The sequence below is a fragment of the Rosa rugosa genome, chromosome 4, assembly GCF_958449725.1.
Source record: "Rosa rugosa chromosome 4, drRosRugo1.1, whole genome shotgun sequence".
NCBI classification, from domain to species: domain Eukaryota; kingdom Viridiplantae; phylum Streptophyta; class Magnoliopsida; order Rosales; family Rosaceae; genus Rosa; species Rosa rugosa.
Window position 1 is genome coordinate 57,769,813 of NC_084823.1, and position 27,871 is coordinate 57,797,683.

A 27,871-nucleotide genomic window follows, 5' to 3' on the forward strand; every position below is an offset into this window, starting at 1 on the left:
TGTTGACCTGTATAACAGGTTTCACTAACTAATTTAATTTAATATATATTTATTAAAAAGTTGATGTATGACAAACATCAACACACCTTAGACTTCCCCCTAACGACGAAGCAAGATTGAGCAATTAAATTGACAAAAAATAAAACAATAATAACTAGGACATGTGGCAACAATAGTAAATTATTGAGTGGGCTGTTCTAAGATTTATAACCAAAATATTTTATTAAAAATAAACATTTAAAATTTGGATCATTTACATTATTTATCATGGTAACACATTTCAAATGACAAAAAGAAAATACAAAATAAAGAGAGTGAAAAATAATTGCATTTAGGTCCTAAATCATCGTTGTGGATAGATGATTTTTCTAACGAAAAAACTTTTATTTTTTTAATATGTGAAAAAGAAAACAGAAATAAGTGATTGGTTATTTAAAAGAAGAAAGAAGAAAGAAGAAAAGAGAAAAGGGGAAAGAGAGAAGATAGAAAGTGGGGTAGGGTGAGGGCGTGGCGTGGCGTTGAAATAGTGAAGCCAGGAAGGAAGGAAGGAAGAAAAGGGCAGCCGAGGTGTCCAAAAAGCGCAGATAGACTCTTCTAGTGCGGGCCAGCTACTATATCTCACTCATTTGTTTGTTTTAAATTTATTTTAAGGATAAAACCTCACACGTCTCTATTTTGGGCAAGTATCAAAATCCACTTCTTCTATCCATCCATCTATATCCCACCATCTCATAATAAGAAGGAAGAAGATTGAAGAAGCGACACCATTCGGCACTTTTTGGTCTCTGCCTTGGCCAACCCACCCTTCTTTGTCTCTCCTTGTTTCTTGTGGCTTAGATATTTTCTCTCTTCTTCTTTTTTTCCAGCTAATCTTTCTCCAATACCATTTTTATGTTAATTCAAAATTATTTCATTTTATTGTAACCAAAAGAATGAAATATATTATTTAAAATATATATATATATATATATATATATATATATATTTTGTTTTAGAAGTTATAAAGCAGAACTATTTAGAAGTCTGATATAACTGTTAAAATTAATTTTATTTTATTTTCAGATAAAATTGAGAATAAAGAATATGCTAAAGATATTCTAACTGTAGACCGATATGTAGAACTAGCAGCAGCAGTCAGCTCAGAATTTTCAGGGCAATAGAATTTTTCTGGAGTGAAGAAAAACAATAAAAATAAAATAAAATCTACTTATCCATTAGAGACTAGAGATAGAGAGTATTATTATGTTCCACAAAAATAAATAAAAGGCAGAGGATATATTACGTATGTTGGTAGGAGAGAGAGAGAGAGAGAGAGAGAGAGAGAAAAAGGCGAAAAGGTCGGAGACAGAGCACCAGAAAGTGCCGGGTGTCTTGCGTTCTCAGCCACAAGCTTGTGAAGTCCCTTCTCGATTTTTCGATGCCCAAACCAAAAATTAATTCCAAATTGAAAAATACGCTCTGACGTGGCGTCCCCTCCTTTAACTTTCTCTTTCTTTATAACCCTCCTCATAATCAATATCCCCTTCTTCTCTACTCATCAAATCTCTCTCTCTCTCTCTCTCTGGGATTCGGATTCGGATTCATTCTCTTCTCTTCTGCTCTTCGTTTTGTTTTCTCGATCTTCTCTCTCGCCGTCGCCGGAATCAGATTCCGTTTGCTCGCCAGAAGCTGAGCTGTCTCAGTTTGCCGGCGACTACTCACCAACACAAGACAAGACAAGACAAGTCTGTTTTCAGTTCCGCACAACGTTGTTGAGGTAGGTTTCTCATTGATCTGGTGGTCTACATAAAGCTAAGGCCTTCCAAAAAAAGAAACAAAGGAAAGTTTCCTTTTTTATTTATTTATTGTTGTTTCCATCTCACAATTAATGGAAGCTTGTTTCGATTAACAGGTGTGGATTGAGAGTTGATACTTTGGAGTGACGAGTTTGCTGTGTTTTTCTGGGAAGATAGAGATGGCTCTTGTCGAGGTGTGTACATCCAATTGCTTAATTTACTCTCTGTTCATTTTATTTATTTTGATTCAGTTCCTTAATTTGATTTCGATTTGTTGTTAATGAACCGTTAATCTCACTAAAGCATCTAAGTTTCTATTTTTTTTTTTTTTTTCCGACTACTTTGTCCATGTTCTATATGTGTACTCGATCACCAGAACAACTTAATTTGATGCATATTCCCCATTGAATCTGTTTGTGTTTTGGCCTTAATTGTTTCACTTAAAGCGTGTGGTGTCGTATGATTGGATTGATTTCTAGTGAGAAACGCGCTTGTTTGGTTGGCTGGTCATCTCATATAAGTTCCTGCAGGATTATTTTGCATCACAACTGAATTGTGTACTTATGAACACCAGTTCTTCACTGGGTTTGACCATGTTGGATGAAAAGTATCAACCCAACTTTTTATTTGAACATAGGATCAGAGTGAAGCCACGGGATCAAACGCCTCTGTTGCAGCTGGCAATTGCAGTTCAAAAGGCGATGCTCAATCGAAATTGGTGACTGAACTCAAGGACATTTCTTCATTTGGCAATGACCAGGCACTTAAGGTTCCTTTCTTCCCATTGCTTAGATTTCATTTCAGGACCCTTAAAGTTTTTTTGGTTCTTATTCCCAAATTTATGTATTTTTCTCAAGTTTGGCTGACCTCCTCTGTTTTTCCCTGGTTCTACAGGTCAGGAAACCTTACACAATTACAAAACAAAGAGAAAAATGGACTGAGGAAGAACATCAGAAGTTCCTTGAAGCCTTGAAATTGTATGGCAGAGGTTGGCGTCAAATAGAAGGTAAATTCAGTGCAGCGGCCAAAACTAGTCTTGTAATCTTTTTTTACACCATATCTGTTGCTGAAGTTAGTCTTATCTACATACAGAACATGTAGGCACCAAAACTGCAGTTCAGATACGAAGTCATGCTCAAAAGTTCTTCTCTAAGGTTTAGTGCTCTTTACTTTAGGACCTAATTCTCCTATTACCTAACATGTACAGATGACCTCGAAATTTTTGAGTTGCACATTTAAGATTCCACGCCATTAGTTAACATGTCTGCGTACAATACTGCAGGTAGCTAAGGAGTCAACTGGAAATGGTGAAGGCTCACTCAAACCAATTGAAATACCTCCTCCACGACCTAAGCGGAAACCTATGCATCCTTATCCACGTAAACTCAATGGATCACCTGAAAGGAGGTCACCATCGCCAAATTTTTCGGTTGCTGAGAAAGGCCAAGAATCCCCCACTTCAGTATTGTCTGTACCTTGTTCTGATGTAATTGGGTCTGCAGCTTTGGACCAGTATAACAGATCTCGACCTTCAACTTCATGTACCACTGACATGCGATCAACCAACTTATCCCATGTTGAGAAAGAGAATGACTATGCAACCTCCAACTCATCCCCTGAAGAAGCAAAAGAATCTATGCCACCCGCCGACTCAACCTTGGACGAACCTCTCTCCATGGTATGGCGAACACTTTCTTTATTTTCATTTTTTACTCCTGTATGGTGTTTAGGATTCTGACTGGTGTGTCACCCTTGTGTTGTTATGTATGTCCAGAAAGATGAATCGGCTTCCAAGTACACTTCAACTACTGAAGGAGATGCAGCCACAGTGGGAGGTTCCACTAGCATTAAGCTTTTTGGAAGGACAGTTTTGGTGTCAGACCTGCATAAACAATCTCCTCCTGATACCAAGGATTGTACTTTGTCGATATCCATGGCCAAACAAGAGAATTATGAGATTGAGTGTGGTAAGTTTGGTCAACCATTACAATGGGATCAATCGGACACACGCTTGTCACTTGGTGGAGTAGTTAGTAATTGGAATTCTTTGGCATGTGGTTCCACAATTAACAGGGCGGAACACCAAAATGAGAGCCCCAAGTCTGTGCAAGCCAACCCTGATGCTCCTCATCCCTTGCCATGGTGGGTTAATCTACCATTTTGTCAGGTCATACGTGTCGATTCTCGTGTTGATGAACAATTGAAAGAGAAGGAAAGATCTTGCGCTGGTTCAAACGATGGGTCAGTTAGTTCAATTGATTCTTTATGTGAAGAAGCTCGTAGTGTTGTGCCCTGCAATTCAAGGAAGGGGTTTGTACCATACAAAAGATGTTTAGCAGATACAAACAGGAACTCATCGGTGATAGTATCTGAAGAGATGAGGGACAGACAAAGGGCTCGTGTTTGCTCATAATTTATTTCTCACAACGAATGTTCTGTTTTTTTCCCACTAGAAAGGCATATATTGATTGATAATTGATTAATAATAACTAGAGGGAATAAGTCGTCTGAGAAGTAGCTGAATGACTCACAACATTAGAGCGTAAATCAGTCCTATGAGTTTTTGAAATCTTACGTCAGTTTTGTATCTCATTCCGGATTCATTCTTTACATTCTTTCGAGGAAACTAAAATGATTAGATTTCAATTTGGTATACAGTGGTCTTATTTTCTGTAATCGAGCTGTGAACTCGGTACGCAAGGACAGCTCGGTAATTAAAATTTGTATGAAGCCGACGGAGAACAATTGTAGAGTAACATTCTTTCAAGATAGAGAGAGCTGCAATACCGAATTATGCCATGGTATCAGCACTCAAGAAGAATAATCTTACACGCTTCTCTCTGATTGAACTGCAAATCCTAAGCATACCATTTATGGTAGCATATCAATTGGTATACAAGAACTTGGCCAAAAGTGGACACTCTACGCTACAACCTTAATACTGTCTTGGGTTTTGTTTGAGGGTTTGTCGTAGCTCTGATCTGGGCTTTGCTTCTTCAACAAATATTACTCTGCCATCCAAAAACTGTAACAATAAAACAGAGAAGAAACGTTACTCTTTGTTTTGGCTGCTTAAAGCCACTCCATATGTATCAAAGTTGTAGAGGTCATATAAGAGCATTAATATGGGAATAATTCAGTCCACTCTGTGCTGTACGAAAAAAGAAGTCATGGTCCAAATCAAAACATTTGGGGTCCTGAAGCAGACTGCTGCATCCTATCTAAGGTGGTTCCAGTAGCCTAAAGTGAAAATTGTGCTCTTCCTACTGGAATTCTTCTAAGAAACACTCATTTCAACCTCAATAACCTGAATATTACATAATGTCTCAGTGATCTATCATCACATGTGATTACAAATGAGCTAATTATAAGCTATGTGCTACTGAAGATAAGAAATCAGAACATTTGAAGTCTCAAACGGAAGATTGGAAATTATCAGTTCACTACCTACCCATTCTGAAGTCAAAAAAGGACACAAACATCATCAAATACATGCTCAAAATAAATGACTGTGAAGAGAAGGTATGAAAGATTGGAACAAGATGTTAAAAATCAAATATTTCCAATTCAAACCATGTCAAACTGTTCAGGCAAGAAGATTAGTCCTAGGAGTGATCCTACCCTAACATCAAGATACTAACGCCAATCTCTTAATCTCATTACGGTCAGGAGTGACAGCCTAAGCAAACATGATGACACATCACATCAGAGCAGGGCATGAATTCAATTATAACATGTCATTGCTATTAACTCATATTCAATACCCTGGTGGTCCAACAGTGTATAACAGCCTTGAAAACAGTTAAAGGCCCTAGAACCTCTAATTTCTGGTTCTTTTCTTTTTTTTCCTACAAGCATAGAACAGAAGAAGAAACAGGATATCTAGCTAAATTACACTAATGACAACCGAGCTGTGTACCCACCTGAACAAATTTGGGCCATTTATAATGCCACACAGACACATACATACATTAAGTAGAATGAGATTGTCAAGCAAGCCAGCTCTGTCAACAGGGTAGGTATGCACTTCCTTCCTAGTTATTGTTGATGGTTTTAGATTTACCTTTCCATGCATTCCCTCGATAGCCTTTTGAGATTCCTCCTCGGTTTCATAGCGGAGGAAAGCAAATCCTCTCGGCCTATTTGCTATCCTGTCCATCACCAGATTGACTGCAACATGAAGAGAAATTATTTCTCTAAAACAAAAAAAAACCCAATACTTAACTCCTGTAGAACATCTTACAGCAGCAGACACTATAAGCAGCACAACTGAACTAAGAAAAGGAACATCTTTGCTGTTCTCACCTTCCACAAGTTGTCCAAAATTTTGGAAAGCATTTCGCAAACTCTCTTCAGTGGTACGAAATGAAAGCCCTGCACGAAAAAGCACACCCCAATCAGTGGCCTTTAGTTTGTTAGAATCTTGGTTTAACTTTTCTGATGTAAGAATAGTGAGTGCTGGCTAAACCCTTGTTCCATAAATGTAAATTTGCAAAAAGTTTCCAAATTTATGGGTTAATTTGCTGGACCAACAAGAAAACAAGACTAGAGTTGCAATTCCATTTAAAACAGCAATATATATATATATATAGATATATATCAGCTACAAAATTCAATCTACAAGGGAAAGAGAAAGCTAACCACTGACGTAGAGCTTGGTCTTGGGAGAAAACGAAGAAGAAGAAGTCGCCAGTGGTAAAAAGCTCCTCCTCTTTTTCTGTGTAGTAGAAAACGAAAGCCTATAACTGAGGCAGCGCTGCCATTGCCAAGCACAATTTACAGAGCCCACTTTTTTGTGCTCTGCAAATTGGGTCTCTCTGCTATCAACCCAAGCCCTTGGAGCACTTGTGAGCACAACGGTCGTCGCCATTTCTCAGATGAATGAATGAAAAAAGTAAAGTAGAGGGTATTATCCTTTTAGGGGTTTTTACCTTAGTATCATTTCATTGGTGTCCCTTGTCTCTTTTACTACTTTACTCCAGGGTAAATACTTGTGACTTATTATATCACTCTCTAGAGACCCTAAAGTGAAAAAAGGTTTGAGATGAGAAAACCGGCGGTGCTGTACCACTATCCTTGCCCGGACGGCGCGTTTGCTGCTCTGGCGGCGCACCTCTATTTCTCAGCCGAGTCCATCGAACCCTTGTTCTTCCCTAACGCCGTCTACAGCCCCGTCACGACCCAAAGCCTCCCTCTTTCTGACATCGGCGACCTCTACCTCCTCGACTTCGTGGGCCCACCTGGGTTTGTCCAGGAGGTCTCTGCCGAGGTCCCCAACGTCGTCGTTTTGGACCACCACAAGACCGCGATCGGAAGAGTGAGCGGTGAGAACGTGACCAGCGTTCTGGACATGAACAGGAGCGGGGCCACCATTGCTTTCGACTATTTCAGGGCCAAGATTGACGGCGGCGACGCGGCGAGGTTTGACGGCGTTCGGAGGCTGTTTGAGTATATTGAGGATGGGGATCTGTGGCGGTGGGGTCTTCCTGATAGTAAAGCTTTCAGTAGCGGATTCAAAGATTTGAACTTGCAGTACGACGTCGGATTGAACCCGGCTCTGTTCCAACAGGTACTTTTTGCTTCTTTCCTTCCTTCCTTCCTTCCTTCATTATCAAATGAGAGTTACTTGTTTGTTTGTTGCAACTCTTATATATATAATACATGTGATTGTTGGGCAGCTGCTTTCTTTGGACTTGGAGGGTTTGATTAGTCGAGGAGTGGCGACCTTATCAGAAAAGCAGAAATTGATAGACCAAGCTCTGAGTCACTCTTATGAAATCAAACTTGGAGGTGGAGCTTTTGGTCATTGCCATTGCCTGGTACATTACTCATTACATTAGAAAATATGGGAAATTTATTAGAAATTCCGGAATGTTAGTTTAGGAATGCATAATCCTATCGTTCTGCTTGTAGGCTGTCAATGCAGATTCTATATCAGAGTTGAGGAGTGAACTCGGACATCAGTTAGCTACTAAAAGCCGCAGTCTAAACTTAAGGTATGTGGCTATGTACTTAATGAACTAGATATATGTAAATGAGTCTCTGGGATCTGTATTTTGTTCACTTGTTTTTCTTAAACCTTTCCGAACCTGTTTCATCTTATGCCCTTTCTTCATTACTTCATTATTGATGCTGTGGCACCTCTAAGTGCTGCTGATTGTGTCCATGTGTTTTACTCTCTAGTCTTTTTAAGTATCATGCTCAAACAATGTTGAATGCTGGAAACTATAAGCCACAAGTAAATATAGCCAAATGTATCTCATATAGGAGGCAATTTTCAGTTTCTTTTATAGGCATTTTTACTCTTACAATTGCAGTAGACTGTCCTTTCTTCCAATATATATTGAATAGAGAACAATTGATTAGGTTTAAATCAAACTATACTAAGAGAAAGTTCGGAATTCAGAAATTTCATAATCGTAAGTACTCTTTCTAGTTAAAGTTGAACTGTTGAAGTCTACAGAACCTCCCTGTGGAGAAACAAAATTCCAATTCATAAACTCCTACTTAGATTAAGGACAATACTAAAGAGACACAATGCTAAACTCCAACAAGACTACAATTTTCAGATGGCAGAAGTCACAGAACTCATAATAAGACACCGACTCTTTATGACACGAAACCCCAAAAGCTATAAAGTTGGACAATAGCTCAGTTATGAGAGGTTCATATACGTGGTCTTTTGTTAGTTTTACGGGGCGTTGTTTTCTTTTCTATTTCATGAGGTTGTCCACTGCAAAAGCATTGTTCATATCCTTGAATTTGGTTTCCTCTTTGCAAGTCATCCCTATTTTCATCACCTCCTGTCATTTTTTGTTGATTCTGGTTTATATTGTTCCTTTGTGGAAAAACACTGACTTGTTTGATTGCGTATATTATAGGTGTCTGCTCCATCATCCTTCCTTCCATTTCACTTATCATTTCTTTTTGTTTGGAATTATCTTTAGGGGTATTGGAGCTGTTGTATACAAAGTCCCTGAGCTCGAAAATGACGAATTGCTAAAGATAAGCCTTAGGAGTGTGGACAGTGAAGACACAACTCTCATCTCACAGGTTCTTTGCCTCATCACTCGCACATGGTTTTCCTTCCTGCCCTCTTAAATAGGGCATATAGCATATACGATACTCAGTTGAAAGGTAATTAATGCATTTTACAATTCCTTCTCAGGAATTTGGAGGCGGTGGACATAGAAACGCCAGTTCTTTTATGTTAGGATCCGCAGAATTCGAGCAGTGGAAGGTTGGCCAAGCAATCATTGCTGGCTCTGGAAAATGTACAGGATAACAAGTTGGTGGAAATGATGCTCTCTCTGCCTAATTTAGTTGGTGAAATGAAGTGAGATTAATGATATGGGAATCAAGAAGGTCAATACAAATGCAATTGCTGACGTAAATTGTCTAGTATAGATTGGAGAGTAAACGATTACATCATCTTATATGTGCTTTTATTCCACTAGTAACACCCAAAATAAGCACCTCAGTAGAAAGAGGTGAACATCAAAATCTCTAGACTAGTCATGTGATTCATCTGAGTCTGAAGAAACCACCAAATTAACCAAAAAAAAACCACCAACCAAACCAAACCAATTGAAAATAGTTAATCTACACATGATTTTTTCTTTTTTTTTTCTTTTTGAAATGGTGTATCTTTCATTTTTATTGTAGGGAAGTGTTATTTACCACCAATCCAGCAATATTCTCCCATAAATGAAGTCATCTTTGTATAGTGAACGATTAGGTTGTGAAGGCCTCACCCGCATGAGACTGAGAGAGGTCGACTTCAGCAGTAGTACCATTAATTGGAGTGTTAGACGAAGACCATGGATCATCTGTGATAAACTGCATCCACGAGTCGTCCTTATCTTCTTCCTCCAAGTCCTGCAGACATGACGATGACAATGCCCTCGGAATATTTTCCGGTGACATGGTTTCAATACTACAGTGATCGTTATGGTGTAGACCTCCTGCTGCTAATAATTGTGATGATCTTTCATGAATTAATAGCGATACATCACTACTGCTACTTTGCCCTCCTTGCTCTTCAATCTCCGCGCATATTCCATTTTTCTTGAACACGCGACACAATGCAAAAGAATCCTGCATCCGTTTAGTGATCGATCATCAACAGAAATAGAGACATAAATGTACCTAATACCATGTTGGAAGCCAAATGCAAATTAATTTCTTAACAGCATAATTAGTATTTAATGTACTTAAATTGGTCTATTTGTTAATCTATATAATACAATTGAAGCTAGATGAAATATGCTTATGGTTTTGGACTTTGGAATAAAGTAAAAAGTCGCCGACACCTTCTTACACAATGAAAGTGGAGAGTGATGCAGAAGAGGAGAGGCTGCTTTGTTTTTTGTGGCTTGAATAATCTACATTAGTTTTTAGTAATTAATAGAATCTTCAAATCTTGATCATATAAACAATGACAGACTAAAAGATAGTAGATAGATATTGGATGATTCATGTATACTCGTTAAACAATTCATTAAGAAGCTTGAGAAGGGGTTAATCTGAATCGTACGGACGATTGTACTTTTGTCTCATTAGGTAAACTCAACTTTGCAGCTGGTAATATTGAAGAGATCACCACCAGTGCAAGCAACGAATATTTGTTTATGCCTTGCCTTCTTTATAAATAATAGGTCGATATAGTAGAGAAAAGTAAGTGAACTAAGAAACATGTAATGATAAAGGCCCTACTAAACATTCCATGCAACTCATGCAAGTTTTACGTTCGTGGATATATAGATTTTTCAATATTCCTAGACATCTCCGATCTTTCCAAATGAATTGATGTTGCTTAATGGATATACAGATTAGTTAATCGGGCGTAAGCTTTAACCTGCTTTTGCGTCCCACGCTGTGAGAAGATCGAGGTGGAAATCAAAAACGAAAGCAGTAGAAAAAGAAATGCTTTCCTCACTTGCTCATCAAGCTAAGTAGCTTGAACTTGTTGCTTTTCAAGTCAAATAGAATATGACTTATGATCGAACAAACAATTCTTAAGATACAATAGTTCTTCTGCACATGATCGATGATGCATAATGACTAAGTAATGATCAACGGTACACTAATACTGGCCTGGAGAGAATTAATTAATGTACGTATACGTACGTACCTGGATGCCAGCAGAGGTGTCGTCGAGGCAGTCAGCCTTGTCATCTAGGCGATATTCATGCATGACCCAATCGGTCCGAATGCCCTGAGGGGCTCGGCCTCTGTAGTAAACCAGCGTCTTCTTCATTCCGATGGCTCGATTCTGGGATGAGACTCTCCTGTCTTTGCCAGTCGACTTCCAGTATCCAGCTCTTGTTGCTCTGTTAGTTCTGAATCCATTTGGGTATTTCCGATCCCGGGGTCCAAAGAAGTACCACTCCGGGTCTCTACTTGGCAAAAATGACTTTTCTGCATGCGTAAGTTTCAATTTATAAACAACATCAGCTAGCTTGATTAGTTACAGCAAATTAAATAAAAACATTTGTACGCGATTGTTAAGATGTAGACACATATAGTAGAGTAGCTAGTAGTGATCGAGAAAGATTAATATATAGAAGAAGATAAGCTAGACCTGCTAATTCCCAAGGCTCACATTTGTAGAGATCAACTTCCGGAATGATATCAAGCTCAATCTCTTGCCCAATTATCTTCCTCTTCAGATAGTAATTCACAAGCTCTTCATCCGTCGGATGGAACCTAAATCCGGGAGGTAATCCCACCGGAGCCATATTTATATCTCTTGATCAATCGATAAATGCTTGAAGTGTGATTCCTATACACACTAGCTAGCTAGCTAGCTTGCTCCGCCTCTAATTCACTCTTGTTGGATCAAGAGCTGGCTAGCTAGTTGCAGTAGTTGTACTAATATATATGCGCGCTGTGGTGATTGTATGCATTTATACACAAACAAAAGGATTCAAAGTCCCTTGTCTTTGGGTATTTCTTCCTCACTCCTCCTCCTGGCCGGCCTCTCATCACTTTACCTTTTCCAGATTCTAGACAAACGTTCTTCTTACTACATTCAAATCCAATTACTAACTAGTTATATATATATATAACACATATATAGGGATAATATACTATTGAAATTAATAAAAATAAAACATGCTTATCTTAGTACCAGTTTATTTATTTTTTGGGTCAAAGTACCAATTTATTCAGTCTCAAAACTTGTACGTACCTATGTGCGTGCTAAGTAAATTTGGAGAATATGTATTACATACATCCAACTATTTATGTTGACATACTCTATCCTGTATGGATGATTAAAGAATGAGATGATTGACCCAGGAATATATATATATTGAGATAGCTAGCTAGCTTTCTTACTTTCATATATATCTAATAATTAATTACTCAGCAAATTCTCTGGCTAGCCATCTTACTTTGGTCTTTGGCATGCCCATGGCTTCACTTTTGTTTTCACAGGCCTCCCCTTTTATCCCTTTCATGTCTTTAGCTTACAGCGATCTCTTACCAGATCTTGCTAATTGGTTGCTATTTTGCTAAAGTGCTCGGAAAAAGAGAGGTTCTTCTTTGACATCTACCGGTTCACCTTTTCAGAATATATATATATATATATATGTACTGGTAGCTAGACTCATTTCTTGTCTGGCTCTTTCTTTTACTTTACTAGCAGCTATTACTAAATCCAAATCGAGGATATCTACTTTACTCATTGGGGGATGTTACAAGAGAAAAATCTTCACATTATCAGGGTTCTACTGTTCTTCAGCTTCAATTATAACTAGTGTACGTTTGTATTGGAGATTTGGAGGGGAAAGGTAGATACAGACTTAACCAATAGATCAAAATATTTGTCACCTAGCTAATGTACTGGTGTAAGTGTTCAATATTGTAACAATGTAATTATGTATATTACGGTGGAATTATTGAATGACACAATATACCAGTCAATAGTGCATGTGCTGACAGTGTAATTATCGCATAGGTGTAGTAAATGCATCATAGGTGTAGTCATTGTCTTCCCACCTAGCTTTCTTAATATTGATTACAAAACCAAAAACCCCAAAAAAAGCTTTTTGTTTTCGTTTTACCTTTTGTTCTCTGTTTTGACGATTCTTGCTAACATAGCAATTCAATTCCGACTCACCCCAAATTTTATGCGAGTCATCTTTTTCACAATTGTTAAGTCACAATTCCCTGCGGGAGACCCCTACTTTCCTATACTATATGGATTGATATTGTGGGAATGTAGCTAGGGTTAAATTAGTGCGCTTGTTTTAAGTGTATCGATCATTGTAGCACCAGGCTCAGTGCTCCTCTTGTGGTTACGATTAGGAGGCAGCGTCAACAGATGGATTAGTGGGTAACGTACACCAAAACAAGGAGATGTTATGGTGCGGTCGCCAACTCCCTCGTCGCCATGTTATTGACCAATTCACAACTCTAGGCGCACAAGCCTTTTCATCAAACCCTCTTCACTACTACTGTAACTACACAAATCTCCTTGAAGCCTGCATTCGATCTAAATCTGTCGCTCAAGCCAAGATAATCCATCAACTTGTTATAAAAGACAATACCCAGATCGAGGACAGGTCTCTTCTACTTGAAAAACTAGCCCGGCTCTACTTGACCTGTAATCAAGTTGAGGTCGCACGCCGAGTGTTCGACGAAATTCCCCAACCAAATCCAAATGTTATTATTTGGAACCTATTGATAAGAGCCTATGCATGGAACGGACCGTTTGAACGAGCCATAGAGTTGTACTATGGCATGCTCGAACTGGGCGTTAAACCAAGCAAGTACACGTACCCTTTTGTTCTCAAGGCATGCTCGGGTTTGCAGGCGCTACACGTTGGTCAAGACATTCATCAACATGCGAAACGACTTGGGCTCGGCTCTGACGTCTATGTTTGCACTGCTTTGATTGATTTGTACGCAAAATGTGGAGACTTGGTAGCTGCGCAGAGTGTGTTTGATGGTATGCTGTATAAAGATGTTGTGGCGTGGAATGCTATGATTGCTGGGTTTTCGCTTCATGGTCTTTGTGGTGACACTGCAGAGTTGCTGGTTCAAATGCAGAGAGCGGGAACTGCCCCGAATGCCTCTACCATTGTTGCGGTTCTTCCCACAGTTGCGCAAGCTAACGCGCTGAGCCAAGGGAAGGCCATGCATGGTTACTCCATGAGGAGGAGGTTTAGTGATGACGTGGTACTTAGTACTGCGCTTTTGGATATGTATGCTAAATGTCAGTGCATAGTTTACGCGAGGAGAATCTTTGATGCAATGAGTGTCAGGAATGAGGTTTGTTGGAGTGCGATGATAGGCGGCTGTGATTCCATGAGAGAGGCAATGTCATTGTTTGATGAAATGGTGGTGAAAGATGTAAGAAAACTGACACGAGTTACACTGGGGAGCATACTCCGAGCTTGCACAAAGCTAACTGATCTGAGTAGAGGGAGACGAGTACATTGTTATGCAATTAAAGCCGGTTTTGATTTAAATACAATGGTGGGCAACACCATCCTTTCTATGTATGCAAAGTGTGGGATTATAGATGATGCATTCAGGTTATTTGATATAATGGATCCAAAAGACACGGTTTCTTATGGGGCTATCATCTCAGGTTGTGTGCAGAATGGTTATGCAAAGGAAGCTTTGCTTATATTCCACCAAATGCAGTTGTCTGGGATTGATCCAGATTTGGCAACCATGGCAGGTGTTTTGCCGGCTTGTTCACATTTGGCAGCCCTGCAACATGGGGCCTGTGGCCATGGTTATTCAATTGCTCATGGCTTTGCTACAGACACCTCAATTTGTAATGCCTTAATAGACATGTACTCGAAATGTGGGAAGATCCATATAGGCAGGCAAGTATTCGACAGAATGCTTAAGCGGGATACTGTCTCATGGAACACAATGATAGTTGGTTATGGGATTCATGGCCTTGGGATGGAAGCAATTTCACAGTTCCACAATATGCAGGCAGCTGGAATAAAGCCCGACGATGTGACTTTCATTGGCCTCTTATCTGCTTGCAGTCATTCGGGGCTTGTCACTGAAGGAAAACACTGGTTTAGTGCTATGAGTCAAGATTTCAGCATAACCCCAAGGATGGAACACTACATATGCATGGTGGATCTTCTTGCCCGAACTGGACTGTTGGCCGAGGCGCACAGTTTCATTCAAAGCATGCCATTTGAGGCTGATGTTCGAGTATGGAGTGCACTACTTGCTGCATGTAGGGTTCACAATAATATTGAACTTGGGGAAGAAGTGTCCAGGAAAGTTCAAGGGCTAGGATCTGAAGGTACCGGAAATTTGGTCCTCTTATCTAATATGTACAGTTCTATTGGGAGATGGGATGATGCAGCGCATGTCAGAATTAAACAGAAGGATCAAGGCCTTAAGAAGAGTCCAGGATGTAGTTGGGTCGAGATTAATGGGGTGATTCATGGATTTCTCGGTGGAGATCAGTCCCATCCTGAATCGGCTCAGATACATGAAAAATTAGAGGAACTGCTAGTAGACATGAAAAGGATGGGATATTGTGCAGAAAATAGTTTTGTTCTCCAAGATGTTGAGGAAGAGGAGAAAGAAAGGATCCTCCTCTATCATAGTGAAAAACTAGCCATTGCTTATGGAGCTCTTCATCTGAGCCCGGGGAAACCCATTTTTGTTACTAAAAATCTGCGGGTCTGTGGTGATTGCCATGCTGCTATAAAGTCCATCTCTCTTGTTACAAAGAGAGAGATAACCGTAAGAGATGTGAGTCGGTTTCATCATTTCAGTGATGGAAATTGCAGTTGTGCAGACTTTTGGTGAAGAAGAGAATGCATGGGTGTATTCAATGCCGTCCCTGCCTCTTCGACTATATGATATCTGCCAAGGCAGGTTGTTTACGGTTAATTGAGCACTTCCTCTACAAGCTCTACTTGTTGCAGATTATGTTCCAAATTATGATTACTTTAGATTGCATAATAATTTGCCTTCTTTCTTCAGAGCATGCTAAGAAATTACTTTTCCAATAATAGCATGCAGTATATTGGGATGTGACACCTGAATTCATTCCCTTTGATTTTGCATAGACACTGCTGTTAAATGTGTTGCATAAGGTACCATTAATCCTCATTTCCTCTCATCTGGTCTACATGTTACTAAGACAAGTAAGGTTACCTTCTGCAGTTTAAAAAGTGGGAAGATTCAACACGAAGGAACTCAAAGTTTTCGGAATGTGAGTCGGGACTTGATGGTCCACTGTGATCGTGCAAAAGTTCTCGGAGTCCACTGGATACAGGAATCTGTAGGTGAGTGCTTGATACTGTTTTTATCATATCAGATCATATTGTATCATCATGTATATAGACTTGGTAAACAAATGGGTTGCCATAATACATCATAAATTTGACAGAGAATGAAAATCCAATGAGCTTCCCAATAAGTGACAGATGTTGGCCTCTCTTTTTCTGTAAGAAGATAATATTATTGTAAAGTAGTAGTACTCTTATCTTGTCCGTTTTGTGTGCTTGCTGACCTGGGTTTCAAATGAGAGAGCCTTTTATTTGCTGAGACATTCAATTCCTTCCTTAGTAGAAAGACCAATCATGCCAATATAATAATAATAATGTGGAATGCTACGCATAGACATTTCTCTTATAAATGGTTGGTTGCTTCGTGCCTTCATCTGTGTGCTCCTTTCGTTTGATATCCTATAATAATCTCAGACTAATGAACTAAAACGTGGCGCTTATTAGGATAAGAGTGACATAAATATAGATTAATGTATAAATATTCTTCTACTCTGTGCTGTATTTTAAGCTTCTTTTTTTTTAATCATGATTTCTTCTGCTATTGTCTCCCCAATGGGCTCAAAGCGAACCTAAAATCTCACTGTTCCATGAAAGTTCTGTAAGTGTAAGGATTCAAGCTACATAATTGTCCTAAACTTTACTCGCTTTCTTTCGTGATTAGTTTATTGTAATTAGAATTTCTATTTTTCTATCAGTTTCACATGCACTATAGTAAGATGACTGCTTTTTTAATATAGAAGGAATAATTCACTACTTTAATCAGATCACAACCACCTCAATAGAATCCCTCATTTCATTTTTGTTGTTTTTTTCTTCTTCTGTATGATGTTGACTTGGATTAATAGAGGAATAATGTGAATGAAAACAAATATTAGCTCATAATTGACAGAGTGACATGGCGATAATTGCTAATCAAATTTGGTGACGAAGTTACATGTCGATGATTACTAATCAAATTGGGCAGCTGCCTATTAAAAGTTAAAAACTTACAGCCATACCAAATATAGTGATTACCTACCCGTTTTCCTTCCACCATGTGACATATAGATATGGACAGAGACTTACATACACATGTATGACAGAGCCACTAGGATAAGGAACAAAATTTACCCACCAAACTACTTATTTTAGAAATATCTCAATAAGCCAATAAGGTGAGAATTATACACCAACTAGTTTTACAATGTTGAAAACTTTAAGATATAAGAGATGACTTTCTTTTAGTTAAAACTATCGACAGCTCAGTGAGCTATCGTTCATGTAATAGTTATCGGCCAAATCAACTTGTATGAAGATAGATAGGGAACAAAGAATCCTCAAAAAACCTCATGTCCGTGCAGTTAGTTTGATGAATTAAAGCTTTTTGATCTTGAAAAAATCTTCGGTGCGGTTTGTGTGTCCATGTGATATGATGCATTACTAATCAGAAAACTCTCTAATATTATTTCATAAAATTATAAACACGGATAGCGTTGACTTTGTAATTAACGAGTCGTACCATACATGTGACATGACAAACACCGGCGGATCGACATAGTGCATGAGGAGGGCTCAAGCCCGCCCGACAATTTTGAAGAAATTTTTTTTTTCTATATATAGTATCATCAAAATGTTGTCGTCTTGATGTTGAAGCTCACTCGAAAATAATTAGGGACCAGTTTCCAGTCTACTCTTACTCCATTCCATCACTCATCAACAATTGAGTCCTCGTTTTCTTCTTCTCTCAAGTTTCTCACTCTCGTTTCTATAGCCTATTAGTCACCGCTTGTTCTCTTCCAAATACTCTCGTCTCCCGGCTTCCGTTGACGTCAATATAACACGATACTTCTTACATTTGTACATAGTTGTACCGAAAGGCCTAAAAAAAGAGCCCACCCCATTTTCAAATCCTAGATCTGTCCACCATTGATGACAAATATGCTGAGTAGAACAGCTCATTGATCAGGTTAGGCCCATCATACATAATTACGTAAGATGCGGTTCCCATTTAGTGGTGGCGGAGTAATTAACTCGGCGGATGGCGAAGGCGACACGCGCATTTCCTTAGCGACTGGGCATTATTCTGAGTTCACATGTAGGCTAAGGTTTAGACTTTAGATAGAAATAGAAAAAGGAGGCTTTGTTGATCACAGGCTCCGATAAATGCCACCGAAACCAAGACATGAAGAAAGGCTTTGTTGTGTTCCAATAATTGGTTATTGGTTAATACTAATAGACACAGAGAAAGAAAGAAAGAAGCGCAGGAGTAGAGGTTTGTCATTTTCATAGACCTACCCAGAGCAGTGACCCCGCTCAGCCCCATTGTTAATTGTGTAATTTGCGAGCATCGCTAAGCTTTATTTAAAAAATATAAAAACAAAAAGATACCGTTATTTTTAAGTTAATAAATTTTTACCGTTTTCGTATTATTATTGTTCATATTATGAGATATATCCACCTTGCACTTGCAATGACATTGTTGTACTACACGGGACGAGATTCCAATATATTTTGTACCGTACTACTACTACCGCATCACCATTTCAACCATTTTTATTTTTCTTCTGTCTCCCTTCCCTTCCCTCACACAACCCCCAGAAAGGTCAGAGTGGAAGTCATCTTCTGAGAGGAGAGGAGAGGAGGTAAGTCATGTATGTATGTATGTATGTATGTATGTATGAGCATCGGTTGGGAGTTGTGGTTTGATTGCTTTTGTTTGGGAATTTGTTAGTCTGAAATCATTGTTGAGCTGCTTTGTGTGGATAGTTATGAATCAGAGGTAGTTTTTATGGTTTTGATCTGTAGTTGGAGATCATCATCATGGTGAGGAAGAAGCGAGGTGGTCAACTCCCTGGTAGCGGTGGAGCTGAAACCTATGAATCTCAGCAAGTAGCTTACCAGCAGCACAACCAAGAGGCAAGAGGAGGAGCTGGAAGACCACCACAAGGAGCCAACAGAGGCTATGGCGGCGGCCGTGGGAATGGAAATGGAAATGGAAATGGAAATGGTGGGATGCCATATCAGTACCAGCAGTATGGTGGTCCCCCGCCCTCTGAGAATGGAGGCAGGGGGAGGGGACAGGGAAGAGGAAGTCGTGGGGGAGGATCTTCTTCCGGTGGCTATGGCCCCCCCAAAACATCAATTCCTGACCTGCACCAAGCGACCCCTGCTGCTCCATATGTTGCTGGGGTCAACCCTCAGCCTCAGCCTGCAACACCATCTCCAGAACTGGTGGAGTCTTTTCAGCAGGTTTCTATTGGGCAACAAGTTGCTCCTCTTCCTGTGCAGGCACAGGCAATCCAACCTATTCCCACCTCAAGTAAGTCGGTTAGGTTCCCTCTTCGCCCTGGCAGAGGCACCGTCGGCGCTAAATGTATTGTCAAGGCCAATCACTTCTTTGCTGAGTTACCTGACAAAGATCTGCACCAGTATGATGTCAGTTCTTTTACCCATGTTTCACTCACAGTCTGATATTAGTCTCAAATGTATGTTTGTAATGAATGCTCAATTTTATTAGGTTACTATTACACCCGACATTGCATCAAGGAGGTTGAATCGGGCTGTGATCAAGCAGCTGGTGGATTTGTACAGGCAATCCCAGCTTGGAAATAGGCTCCCTGCCTATGACGGACGGAAGAGTCTGTACACTGCTGGGCCGCTTCCTTTCTCATCCAAGGAGTTCAAGATCGTGCTTGTTGATGACGATGATGGATCAGGATCAGGCGGGCAAAGGTGGATATTCATTTCTAACGTACTTATGCTCTTACATAGCTTTTTGGATGCAGTCTCCTCACCCAAATCATTAATTTTCTCTTCTTGCTGCAGGAAGGAGAAGGAGAGAGAATTTAAAGTGGTGGTCAAGTTTGCTGCACGTGCTGACCTACACCATCTAGAACTCTTTTTGATGGGGAGGCAAGCTGAGGCTCCTCAGGAAGCCCTTCAGGTTCTCGACATTGTTCTGCGTGAATTGCCTACAGCTAGGTATAAATTTTTTATCTCTATTTGGTGTTCAATTCAGGTTCATAATTGCACATTAGTTTGATATGTTCTTGACCTAATGTAATGATCTACTGTTTGTAGTTACTTTCCTGTGGCACGTTCATTTTATTCCCCTGATCTGGGGAGAAGGCAGTCCCTAGGTGAGGGTTTGGAAAGTTGGCGTGGATTCTATCAGAGCATTCGTCCAACGCAGATGGGGCTGTCTCTAAATATTGGTACCTTATTTTTCAAGTATTCTTTAATAGCAAATATCATGACTGTTGCACAAATGATGCATGTGTGTGTACATGTTCCTGCATTGCGGTCTTTTCTGCTGCTTTAATGAAATTTTCAATGGTCCAGATATGTCATCTACTGCTTTCATCGAGCCACTGCCAATCATTGAATTTGTCAATCAGCTACTCAATCGAGACATTTCATTTAGACAATTGTCAGATGCTGATCGCGTGAAGGTTAGATTCTGTTCATGGTCTTGTTTGTTTCTGATGACTTCGTGTCTATGAATTTAGTCAGAATGTTATTATTTCCCTTGCTGCTTATGTTGTGTCAAATCAACTTTTTATTTTGTTTAAATTTTAGGATAATATATATTAATGAATATGTACAAAGGCTAACAACTTTGTTCTAACAAGCTAGGAGGTATATGTGATGTTACTTTCTTGATGGCATGACATTAGTGTATGTAGAATTGGATTATCCCTCCATTCATACAGATACCAGTATCACACCTTTTTGTTTGTGTATGAACAGATCAAGAAAGCTTTACGAGGAATCAAAGTTGAAGTTACACACCGTGGACATATGCGCCGAAAATACCGTATTACTGGATTAACATCGCAACCAACAAGAGAGCTGACGTGAGTATTGGCATCTTATATCATTTGCTTTATCCATTTCAATTGAAAAGAAACAAAACAGTACCTAAATGGCCCTTCGTGTTTTCCATTTGGCGGAGATACTGTGAAATGTGTCGTTGAGTATTATATTTTATATCAAGATGAATGCAAAACTTGTTTCACTGACACTGTTCCTTGATTGTCCAGTTTTCCACTTGATGAGAGAGGAACCATGAAATCTGTTGTTGACTACTTTCATGAAACTTATGGTTTCATTATAAAGCATACTCAGTTGCCGTGTCTACAAGTGGGAAATCAGCAGAGATCAAATTACTTGCCCATGGAGGTAAATAAATGCTACTCTTTTCGTCATTATAAGCTCGACAAGCATGTTAATAGGAAGTCATTGTTGCAGGTCTGTAAAATAGTTGAAGGTCAGAGGTACTCCAGGAGGTTGAATGAGAGACAGATTACTGCTTTGCTGAAGGTGACCTGCCAGCGTCCTCATGAAAGGGAACGTGATATTATCCAGGTTGGTATTTTGGAAAGTGTATTGTATTGCCAAGCTTACATGCAGTGTACTGACTTTACGTTACATTCTGTTATGCTTGATGTATGGTTCACAAAACTTTTTCCTTTTAATTGACAATATGTGGTTGTCATCGACTCACTTGTAAATTAATACCCGCTTGGTATGTGTTGGTTGAAAATTTGTACTCTGCAGACAGTTCGTCAAAACGCTTACCATGAAGATCCTTATGCTCAGGAGTTTGGCATTAAAATCAGTGAGAATCTCACTTTGCTTGAAGCTCGTATTCTTCCTGCACCAAGAGTAAGATATCTGCAGTGTTCTGCTATCTGTTTGTTTTTTAACTTTTGGTACCACCAAGGTTCACTTTACTATATGGATGGTAACTAAGAATCGAGTCTTGTGTTATGCAGCTTAAATATCATGATACAGGTAGAGAAAAGGATTGCCAGCCTCGAGTTGGACAGTGGAATATGATGAATAAGGTATATACCTTATACACAAGTTTATGGTTTCCTTGTACTGTATACCTTTGATACTATGAGAACAGATGGACCTGGATATCCTTTTGTATCAGTATGGATATGTACCCAATTAGTGATGTCACTTCTGGTGAAACCTGTAATCCGCTTTTCACTGCATGATTACTCTTTCCCTGCTATGGAGATCCTAGGGATTCTTGTTAAGGCAGTGACACTAGCCTACTTTTGTTTCCCTGTGAGGGGGATCGTAGATAAGCAGGGAATCCAATTCTTGTTGCAGTTCTTTCTCTCCTGTTTTGGGGTTGCAGGGAGGATGAAGGGAGTGAAAGTGAAAGGCCTTGCCAAAGATTATGGGGCAATCAGTTTTAGCAATAAGTTATAGAAATTTGCTAATTGCCGAATAGCCAATATCATTTTCCTTTAGAATGTTGTTGACAGTCTATCATCATAATGTTACAGAAAATGGTCAATGGTGGCACAGTCAACAATTGGATGTGCATAAACTTTTCCGGGGGCGTGCAAGATGCTGTTGCCCGTCGGTTCTGTAGTGAACTTGTTCAAATGTGCAACGTTTCTGGCATGGTATGAGACCTGTGATGCTCTTATATTCATCAACTTTCTTCCAAATCTGAGATTCCTCATATTGATGTTGGTTCTCTTCTAGGCATTTAATCCAGAACCAGTACTTCCACCTGTCACCGCTCATCCCGGTCATGTCGAGAGGGCCCTAAAATCTCGCTTTCATGAAGCACTGATCAAACTCCAGCCCCGCGGCCAGGAGCTTGAGCTACTAATTGCTATTTTGCCAGATAATAATGGCTCTCTTTATGGTTTGAACCTTCAATTAAATATTATCCACTCCTCTTTCAAGTTATTCTGTTATCCAAAATCCTTGGACTTACATATATCATGATTTACTATCCAGGTGATTTGAAGCGAATTTGTGAGACGGATCTCGGCCTTGTTTCCCAATGCTGTTTAACAAAGCATGTATTTAAAAACAATAAGCAACAGTATTTGGCAAATGTAACGTTGAAGATCAACGTGAAGGTCGGGGGAAGGAATACAGTGCTTGTTGATGCTCTGTCCAGGCGAATTCCTTTAGTCAGTGATCGACCTACCATCATTTTTGGTGCTGATGTCACCCATCCTCATCCTGGAGAGGATTCAAGTCCGTCAATTGCAGCGGTGTGTTACTAAACATACATGCATGCTTTAGCTTGCATATGATTCTATTCTGTTTCCACCCAGGGTAGGGTTTTGACTGTTTCAAAATTACTATTTATTTAAATCCAGGTTGTGGCTTCTCAAGATTGGCCTGAAGTTACAAAGTATGCTGGTTTGGTTTCTGCTCAAACCCATCGACAGGAACTCATCCAAGATTTGTTCAAAACATGGCAGGATCCAGCAAAGGGGACAATGTCTGGTGGCATGATCAAGTATGACTTTTCTTCTAGTTTTGGTTGTTCTTGATTTGATTTATTGTTGTTGTTCTTTTTTTTTCTTCTTATTTTTTCTTAACTAAAATTGCTTTTGGTTTTATTTGTATTTGCTTTTGAATCCAGGGAACTGCTCATATCTTTCCGTAGATCAACTGGGCAAAAACCACAACGGATCATATTCTACAGGTACCATCTTATATTCTGCCTCAACTAGCTTTTTCTGTACTGCCATTTGTTTCTAATATTATTGTATGTTTGTTCTTTGCAGGGATGGTGTCAGTGAAGGACAGTTTTATCAAGTTTTGCTGTATGAACTTGATGCCATTCGTAAAGTAAATCTACTTGGCTGAATTAATTTCTCCACTTCTCTCTTTTGCATGCCTGGAAATTACAAAACTTAGTCATTCACTTTCTCATCCTCATATATTTCACTTTAATTCAGGCATGTGCCTCCTTGGAGCCCGATTATCAGCCTCCGGTGACTTTTGTGGTGGTTCAAAAGCGCCATCATACTAGGTTGTTTGCTAACAACCATAATGACTCAAGATCAGTTGACAGAAGTGGGAATATATTACCTGGTATTGCATTCTGCTGGATTTGGAACTTCTTGCAATGATTTTCAGAATCTATGTGTAGGGTTTATTTTGCATGCGTGATCTAAAACACTTGGCCATTGATATTACAGGTACAGTTGTAGACTCCAAAATCTGTCATCCAACTGAATTTGACTTCTACCTGTGTAGCCATGCTGGAATTCAGGTAGTGATTGATTAGTTGTTTGTTTAAATACTTTACAAAGCTGTGTGAGTGTTGTTATATCTGTAATCACTGTATCAAACAGGGCACGAGTCGTCCAGCCCATTACCATGTGCTATGGGATGAGAACAACTTTTCAGCTGATGGATTGCAGACCCTTACAAATAACCTTTGTTATACGTAAGTTGGATGATCCCTCATTTTCATGTTATTATGGGGATGTCAATCTTTTTTTTGTTCTTTTTTGGGATATAATGATTTTGTTGAACTAATTTCTTTTGCAGATATGCGAGGTGTACACGTTCTGTTTCTGTTGGTGAGCTTTCGCTCTCTCATCTCTCACAGTTACACACACACACACACACACACACACACACTGACCAAGTGAAAAAGCACACATGCTGTATCTTAATCTGAGTTTGATTTGTTGCTTATTGTTCTGTTGTAAATGTGAATGCTGAAATTGATGTTATGCTAATTTGACAGTCCCCCCTGCATACTATGCACATCTTGCTGCATTTCGAGCCCGTTTCTACTTGGAACCACAGACGTCAGAAGGCGGGTCAGTGACAAGTGGTGCTACCACAAATGGACGCGGTGGTGGACGTAGGGCGCCGCTTGCTGCAAATTCTGCTGCTGTGAAGCCTTTACCTGCTCTCAAGGATAATGTCAAGAAGGTTATGTTCTACTGTTAGGCCAACCTTGTTCTGCAAATAAATAAACAACTCGCGTCATGTTCCACTAAACAACTCGCATCATGTTCCATGGACATGGTGGATGAATTAAACTAGTAACAAAACGCAGCGTGTGTATTGGTGTTGGTAATGTTTATGTGTATTGCTGAAGTAAACTAGTATAACAAAACGCAGCGTGTGTATTGCTGTTGGTAATGTTTGTGTGTATTGCTGAAGTAAACTAGTAACAAAACGCAGCGTGTGTATTGCTGTTGGTATGAGATTCTGACACACTAGTATACCCAAATCACGGTCCTTGTGAACTGTGATTTATCATGTATTTTGAGTCCTCTACCTACTGCATTGCCTAAATCATGAACTAAAATGCGTTCGTCGCCGAACGTCCAGTGACATGAGCCGTTAGATCGGTTCAATATCTGATAGGGAATGGGAAAAGAAAAATGCAGTTAAAAACTAGGTATTGCGGTGGTTAAAAGTTATAAAATGATGAACAGTTACGGGAGAGGGAGACGACTCGTTGTTGGGCCGAAAGAAGGGGAGCATTAGATGTCGATTCATTACTCCCCTGAAAGAGGAAAGCCGTAGCCGAAGTGGGGTATTTTGGTCTTTTTACCGAGCAGCGTCCGTTACTGTAGGCCGTACTAGCAGTGGACACGAAATGGAAGCCTTCGAAGTTAATGAACAGTTGGCGGTGTCGTGGAGTCGTCTGATTGGGCTGGTTTTCGGGGTAGTGAGTTGGTGAGGGGACTGGACCGGACTGACTGACTGAGTCCTGGCAGTTTTGACCCAGGGTCGCTCTCTCTCCGTAGCTTAACGCCAAGCTGGCTGATGCCACGTCCGATTCCCATGTACGCATATAAGTAATCTGTCCTTTTCTTTTCTGTTACGATTATTTAATTTATTTACACTCTCTGTACGTACCCACTTTTTATCCCCTCTTACCGTAAAAGTTATCGTATGTAATGACCAAAAAAAACACAAGTTACCGTATGTTGCTGACATTTACACCACTTAACTGTGGATTTAGTGATCTAAGAGCATCTCCAACCGTAGGAATTATTTTGTAGTTAAATATAGCTAAAATTGTGAAATATAGCTATTGATTTAACAATGTTGCTCCAGCAATAGTAGCTATTTATAAATAATATACTATATTTTATCCAATCATAAACTGACATGTGGACAAAAGAGGAAAGAGGAATATAACTTTTGCTTTAGCTATGCATGATTCTCTAGTTAAATATAGCTAGCCAATTTAGCTAAAGCTAAATTTAACTTAGCAATAGCTAGTCTGTTGGAGTTGAATTTTGCTTTAAAAATAGTTATATATAACTAAAATTTTGAATTTAACTAGTCTGTTGGAGATGCCCTAATATCAACAAAAAATAAAGGGAAAAAAATACAAACAGTACCCCAATTATGGTCCATTCTAAATTTTCATACCCAACTTTCCGAAACTATCACAATGTTACCTGGAATTCCCAACCCGAACCAATATACGTACCTGCCGTCCATGACGGGGTTAACACGTATGCCACGTGACATATTAGATGGGTATTTGTGTCATTTACTTACCCAGCCCCATTCTTTAGTCCCCTCTCTCTCTCTCTCTCTCTCTCGTCCCCATTCAAATCCAGCAAACCCAGAAACAATCAACAATGGTGGAGGAAACATGCCATCAACAATGGTGGAGTCCACCCATTAACGATGGTGAAATAGTGAATTAATAGCAAAAATCACTTTCTGACACCAAAGAGAAGTAGCAATCAACAATGGTGGAGTCTAAGCTCCAACGGAGCCGATTGAGAGACCTCGGTAACCTCTTTTCTATTTTCCTCTAATTTTTCTCACAATCACTTTCTTCACACTTAATCCGATTTCGTCTTCTGCTCTTGTTTTCGCCGTTGCGTGTAAAAGAAGGAATTGCAAGAAGAAATCTGGGGAATGTAGTGTTTATTAGCTCTGAGATTGTTTGCTTTGGGGCTGATCATTTTTGGGTCGGTTGATTTTAGGGGAGAAATGAAGTGGGTTGTGGGAAATTTTGGGTTTTGATTAGCTTAAAAGGTGGAAGCTTGGGAGGTGCCGATTCCGGCTTCAATTGCGAACACCAGAAGATCCTGATTCCAAAGCTATAGATTCAAGTGAGGAAAACCATTAAAGATGAGAAGATTGTGATGTAGGACGAGAATGAGCCTGGTTTAGCCGGAAAGTTAGAAAAATAAAGAAGCGGCGTAGAATCAAGACGAGTGATTGGAAAATAGGTAACTCACACGTAATGAGGTTATTAGCTGCTGGAATATTCAAGAAGATTAGGTTTTGGACTTTTCGGCCACCTGACATAGTCAGAATGATAAACTAGGTTTACCAGCAATAAACCTAAGCAAAAATTATGGAGTCCACCAGAGATAAAAGAGATAAATCTCAATTTGATTGATAAATATGTTAAAAGATAGGTTCTGCAGTCGTTTAAGGTTGCTTATATATGGGAAAAGAAACCCTAAGGCGACTAACAATGAAACCCTAAAGCCCACGGATTAAAACAAAACAAATCCAAAATAAACTAGAAAACCTAAAATAAAAAGAATGTAAAACTAGCCTAAAAATATTAAATCACGAATCGGATAATTAAGACGATACATTTTGGCCTAAATCTGATAGGGCTCACTAAAGTGAGTCTTGAAGATCTCGTCGTTCCCATTATGGAAAGGTATCATGCGTCTCTAACGGACATTCTGGCCAAAATTTACTCCAATTTGATTCACAATCCAGAATCTGACTTTTCGCACGAGAAACCCGAAAAGTCCAAAACCTAATCTTCTTGAATATTCCAGCAGCTAATAACCTCATTATGCGTGAGTTACCTATTTTCCAATCACTCTTCTTGATTCTACGTCGCTTCTTTATTTTTCTAACTTTCCGGCTAAACCAGGCCCATTCTCGTCCTATATCAGATTGCTTCCATGCTCAAGGCACAAGACCATAAGAAGATTGAAGACGCAATCGAGTAGGATATCCAATGGCTAAACCGCTAAACGGCGCTGCTCCTGACATGGGTATGGCCGTATGTGTGGTGGCATGGAGGAAGGTGTTCCT

General features: G+C 39.5%; 6 protein-coding genes across 8 annotated transcripts; 4 read left to right on the top strand and 2 right to left on the bottom strand.

Moving 5' to 3' along the window:
- The first annotated feature begins 1,519 nt into the window (after window positions 1-1,519).
- Window positions 1,520-4,261, top strand: LOC133742453 (protein REVEILLE 7-like). The gene is made up of 7 exons (XM_062170113.1): window positions 1,520-1,756; window positions 1,892-1,969; window positions 2,413-2,544; window positions 2,670-2,781; window positions 2,868-2,929; window positions 3,058-3,453; window positions 3,550-4,261. The coding sequence occupies exons 2-7, from the start codon at window positions 1,955-1,957 to the stop codon at window positions 4,186-4,188; spliced, it is 1,356 nt and encodes a 451-aa protein (XP_062026097.1). The 5' UTR covers window positions 1,520-1,756; window positions 1,892-1,954; the 3' UTR covers window positions 4,189-4,261.
- A 251-nt stretch (window positions 4,262-4,512) lies between these two features.
- Window positions 4,513-6,783, bottom strand: LOC133742456 (organelle RRM domain-containing protein 6, chloroplastic-like). Its single transcript, XM_062170117.1, has 4 exons — window positions 6,417-6,783; window positions 6,081-6,149; window positions 5,839-5,945; window positions 4,513-4,800 (listed from the first exon to the last, which is right to left on the bottom strand). The coding sequence occupies exons 1-4, from the start codon at window positions 6,643-6,645 to the stop codon at window positions 4,711-4,713; spliced, it is 495 nt and encodes a 164-aa protein (XP_062026101.1). The 5' UTR covers window positions 6,646-6,783; the 3' UTR covers window positions 4,513-4,710.
- On the top strand, window positions 6,699-9,278 carry LOC133742454 (uncharacterized). Its single transcript, XM_062170114.1, has 5 exons — window positions 6,699-7,344; window positions 7,454-7,594; window positions 7,689-7,771; window positions 8,723-8,828; window positions 8,944-9,278. The coding sequence occupies exons 1-5, from the start codon at window positions 6,820-6,822 to the stop codon at window positions 9,058-9,060; spliced, it is 972 nt and encodes a 323-aa protein (XP_062026098.1). The 5' UTR covers window positions 6,699-6,819; the 3' UTR covers window positions 9,061-9,278.
- Window positions 9,279-9,448: 170 nt separating this feature from the next.
- On the bottom strand, window positions 9,449-11,631 carry LOC133742455 (NAC domain-containing protein 54). The gene is made up of 3 exons (XM_062170116.1): window positions 11,359-11,631; window positions 10,909-11,195; window positions 9,449-9,872 (listed from the first exon to the last, which is right to left on the bottom strand). Exons 1-3 carry the CDS (start codon window positions 11,513-11,515, stop codon window positions 9,510-9,512), a joined length of 807 nt encoding a protein of 268 aa, XP_062026100.1. The 5' UTR covers window positions 11,516-11,631; the 3' UTR covers window positions 9,449-9,509.
- A 1,189-nt stretch (window positions 11,632-12,820) lies between these two features.
- On the top strand, window positions 12,821-16,264 carry LOC133745446 (pentatricopeptide repeat-containing protein At3g16610). 2 transcript variants are annotated; one of them, XM_062173519.1, is made up of 2 exons: window positions 12,821-15,644; window positions 15,936-16,264. In XM_062173519.1, exon 1 carries the CDS (start codon window positions 13,140-13,142, stop codon window positions 15,573-15,575), a length of 2,436 nt encoding a protein of 811 aa, XP_062029503.1. In that variant the 5' UTR covers window positions 12,821-13,139; the 3' UTR covers window positions 15,576-15,644; window positions 15,936-16,264. The 2 variants fall into 2 exon arrangements, with proteins under 2 accessions (XP_062029503.1, XP_062029504.1); XM_062173520.1 differs by having other exon boundaries at window positions 12,821-15,640.
- A 2,255-nt stretch (window positions 16,265-18,519) lies between these two features.
- LOC133742695 (protein argonaute 1B-like) lies at window positions 18,520-25,095 on the top strand. Of its 2 annotated transcripts, none has more exons than XM_062170372.1 (22): window positions 18,520-18,681; window positions 18,845-19,474; window positions 19,557-19,771; window positions 19,865-20,020; window positions 20,120-20,253; window positions 20,381-20,490; window positions 20,789-20,895; window positions 21,082-21,220; window positions 21,290-21,406; window positions 21,599-21,706; window positions 21,817-21,888; window positions 22,345-22,467; window positions 22,550-22,715; window positions 22,811-23,073; window positions 23,182-23,324; window positions 23,451-23,513; window positions 23,596-23,659; window positions 23,770-23,905; window positions 24,013-24,086; window positions 24,169-24,263; window positions 24,368-24,399; window positions 24,570-25,095. In XM_062170372.1, exons 2-22 carry the CDS (start codon window positions 18,860-18,862, stop codon window positions 24,776-24,778), a joined length of 3,141 nt encoding a protein of 1,046 aa, XP_062026356.1. In that variant the 5' UTR covers window positions 18,520-18,681; window positions 18,845-18,859; the 3' UTR covers window positions 24,779-25,095. The 2 variants fall into 2 exon arrangements, with proteins under 2 accessions (XP_062026356.1, XP_062026357.1); XM_062170373.1 differs by having other exon boundaries at window positions 18,525-18,690.
- The last annotated feature ends 2,776 nt before the right edge of the window (window positions 25,096-27,871 follow it).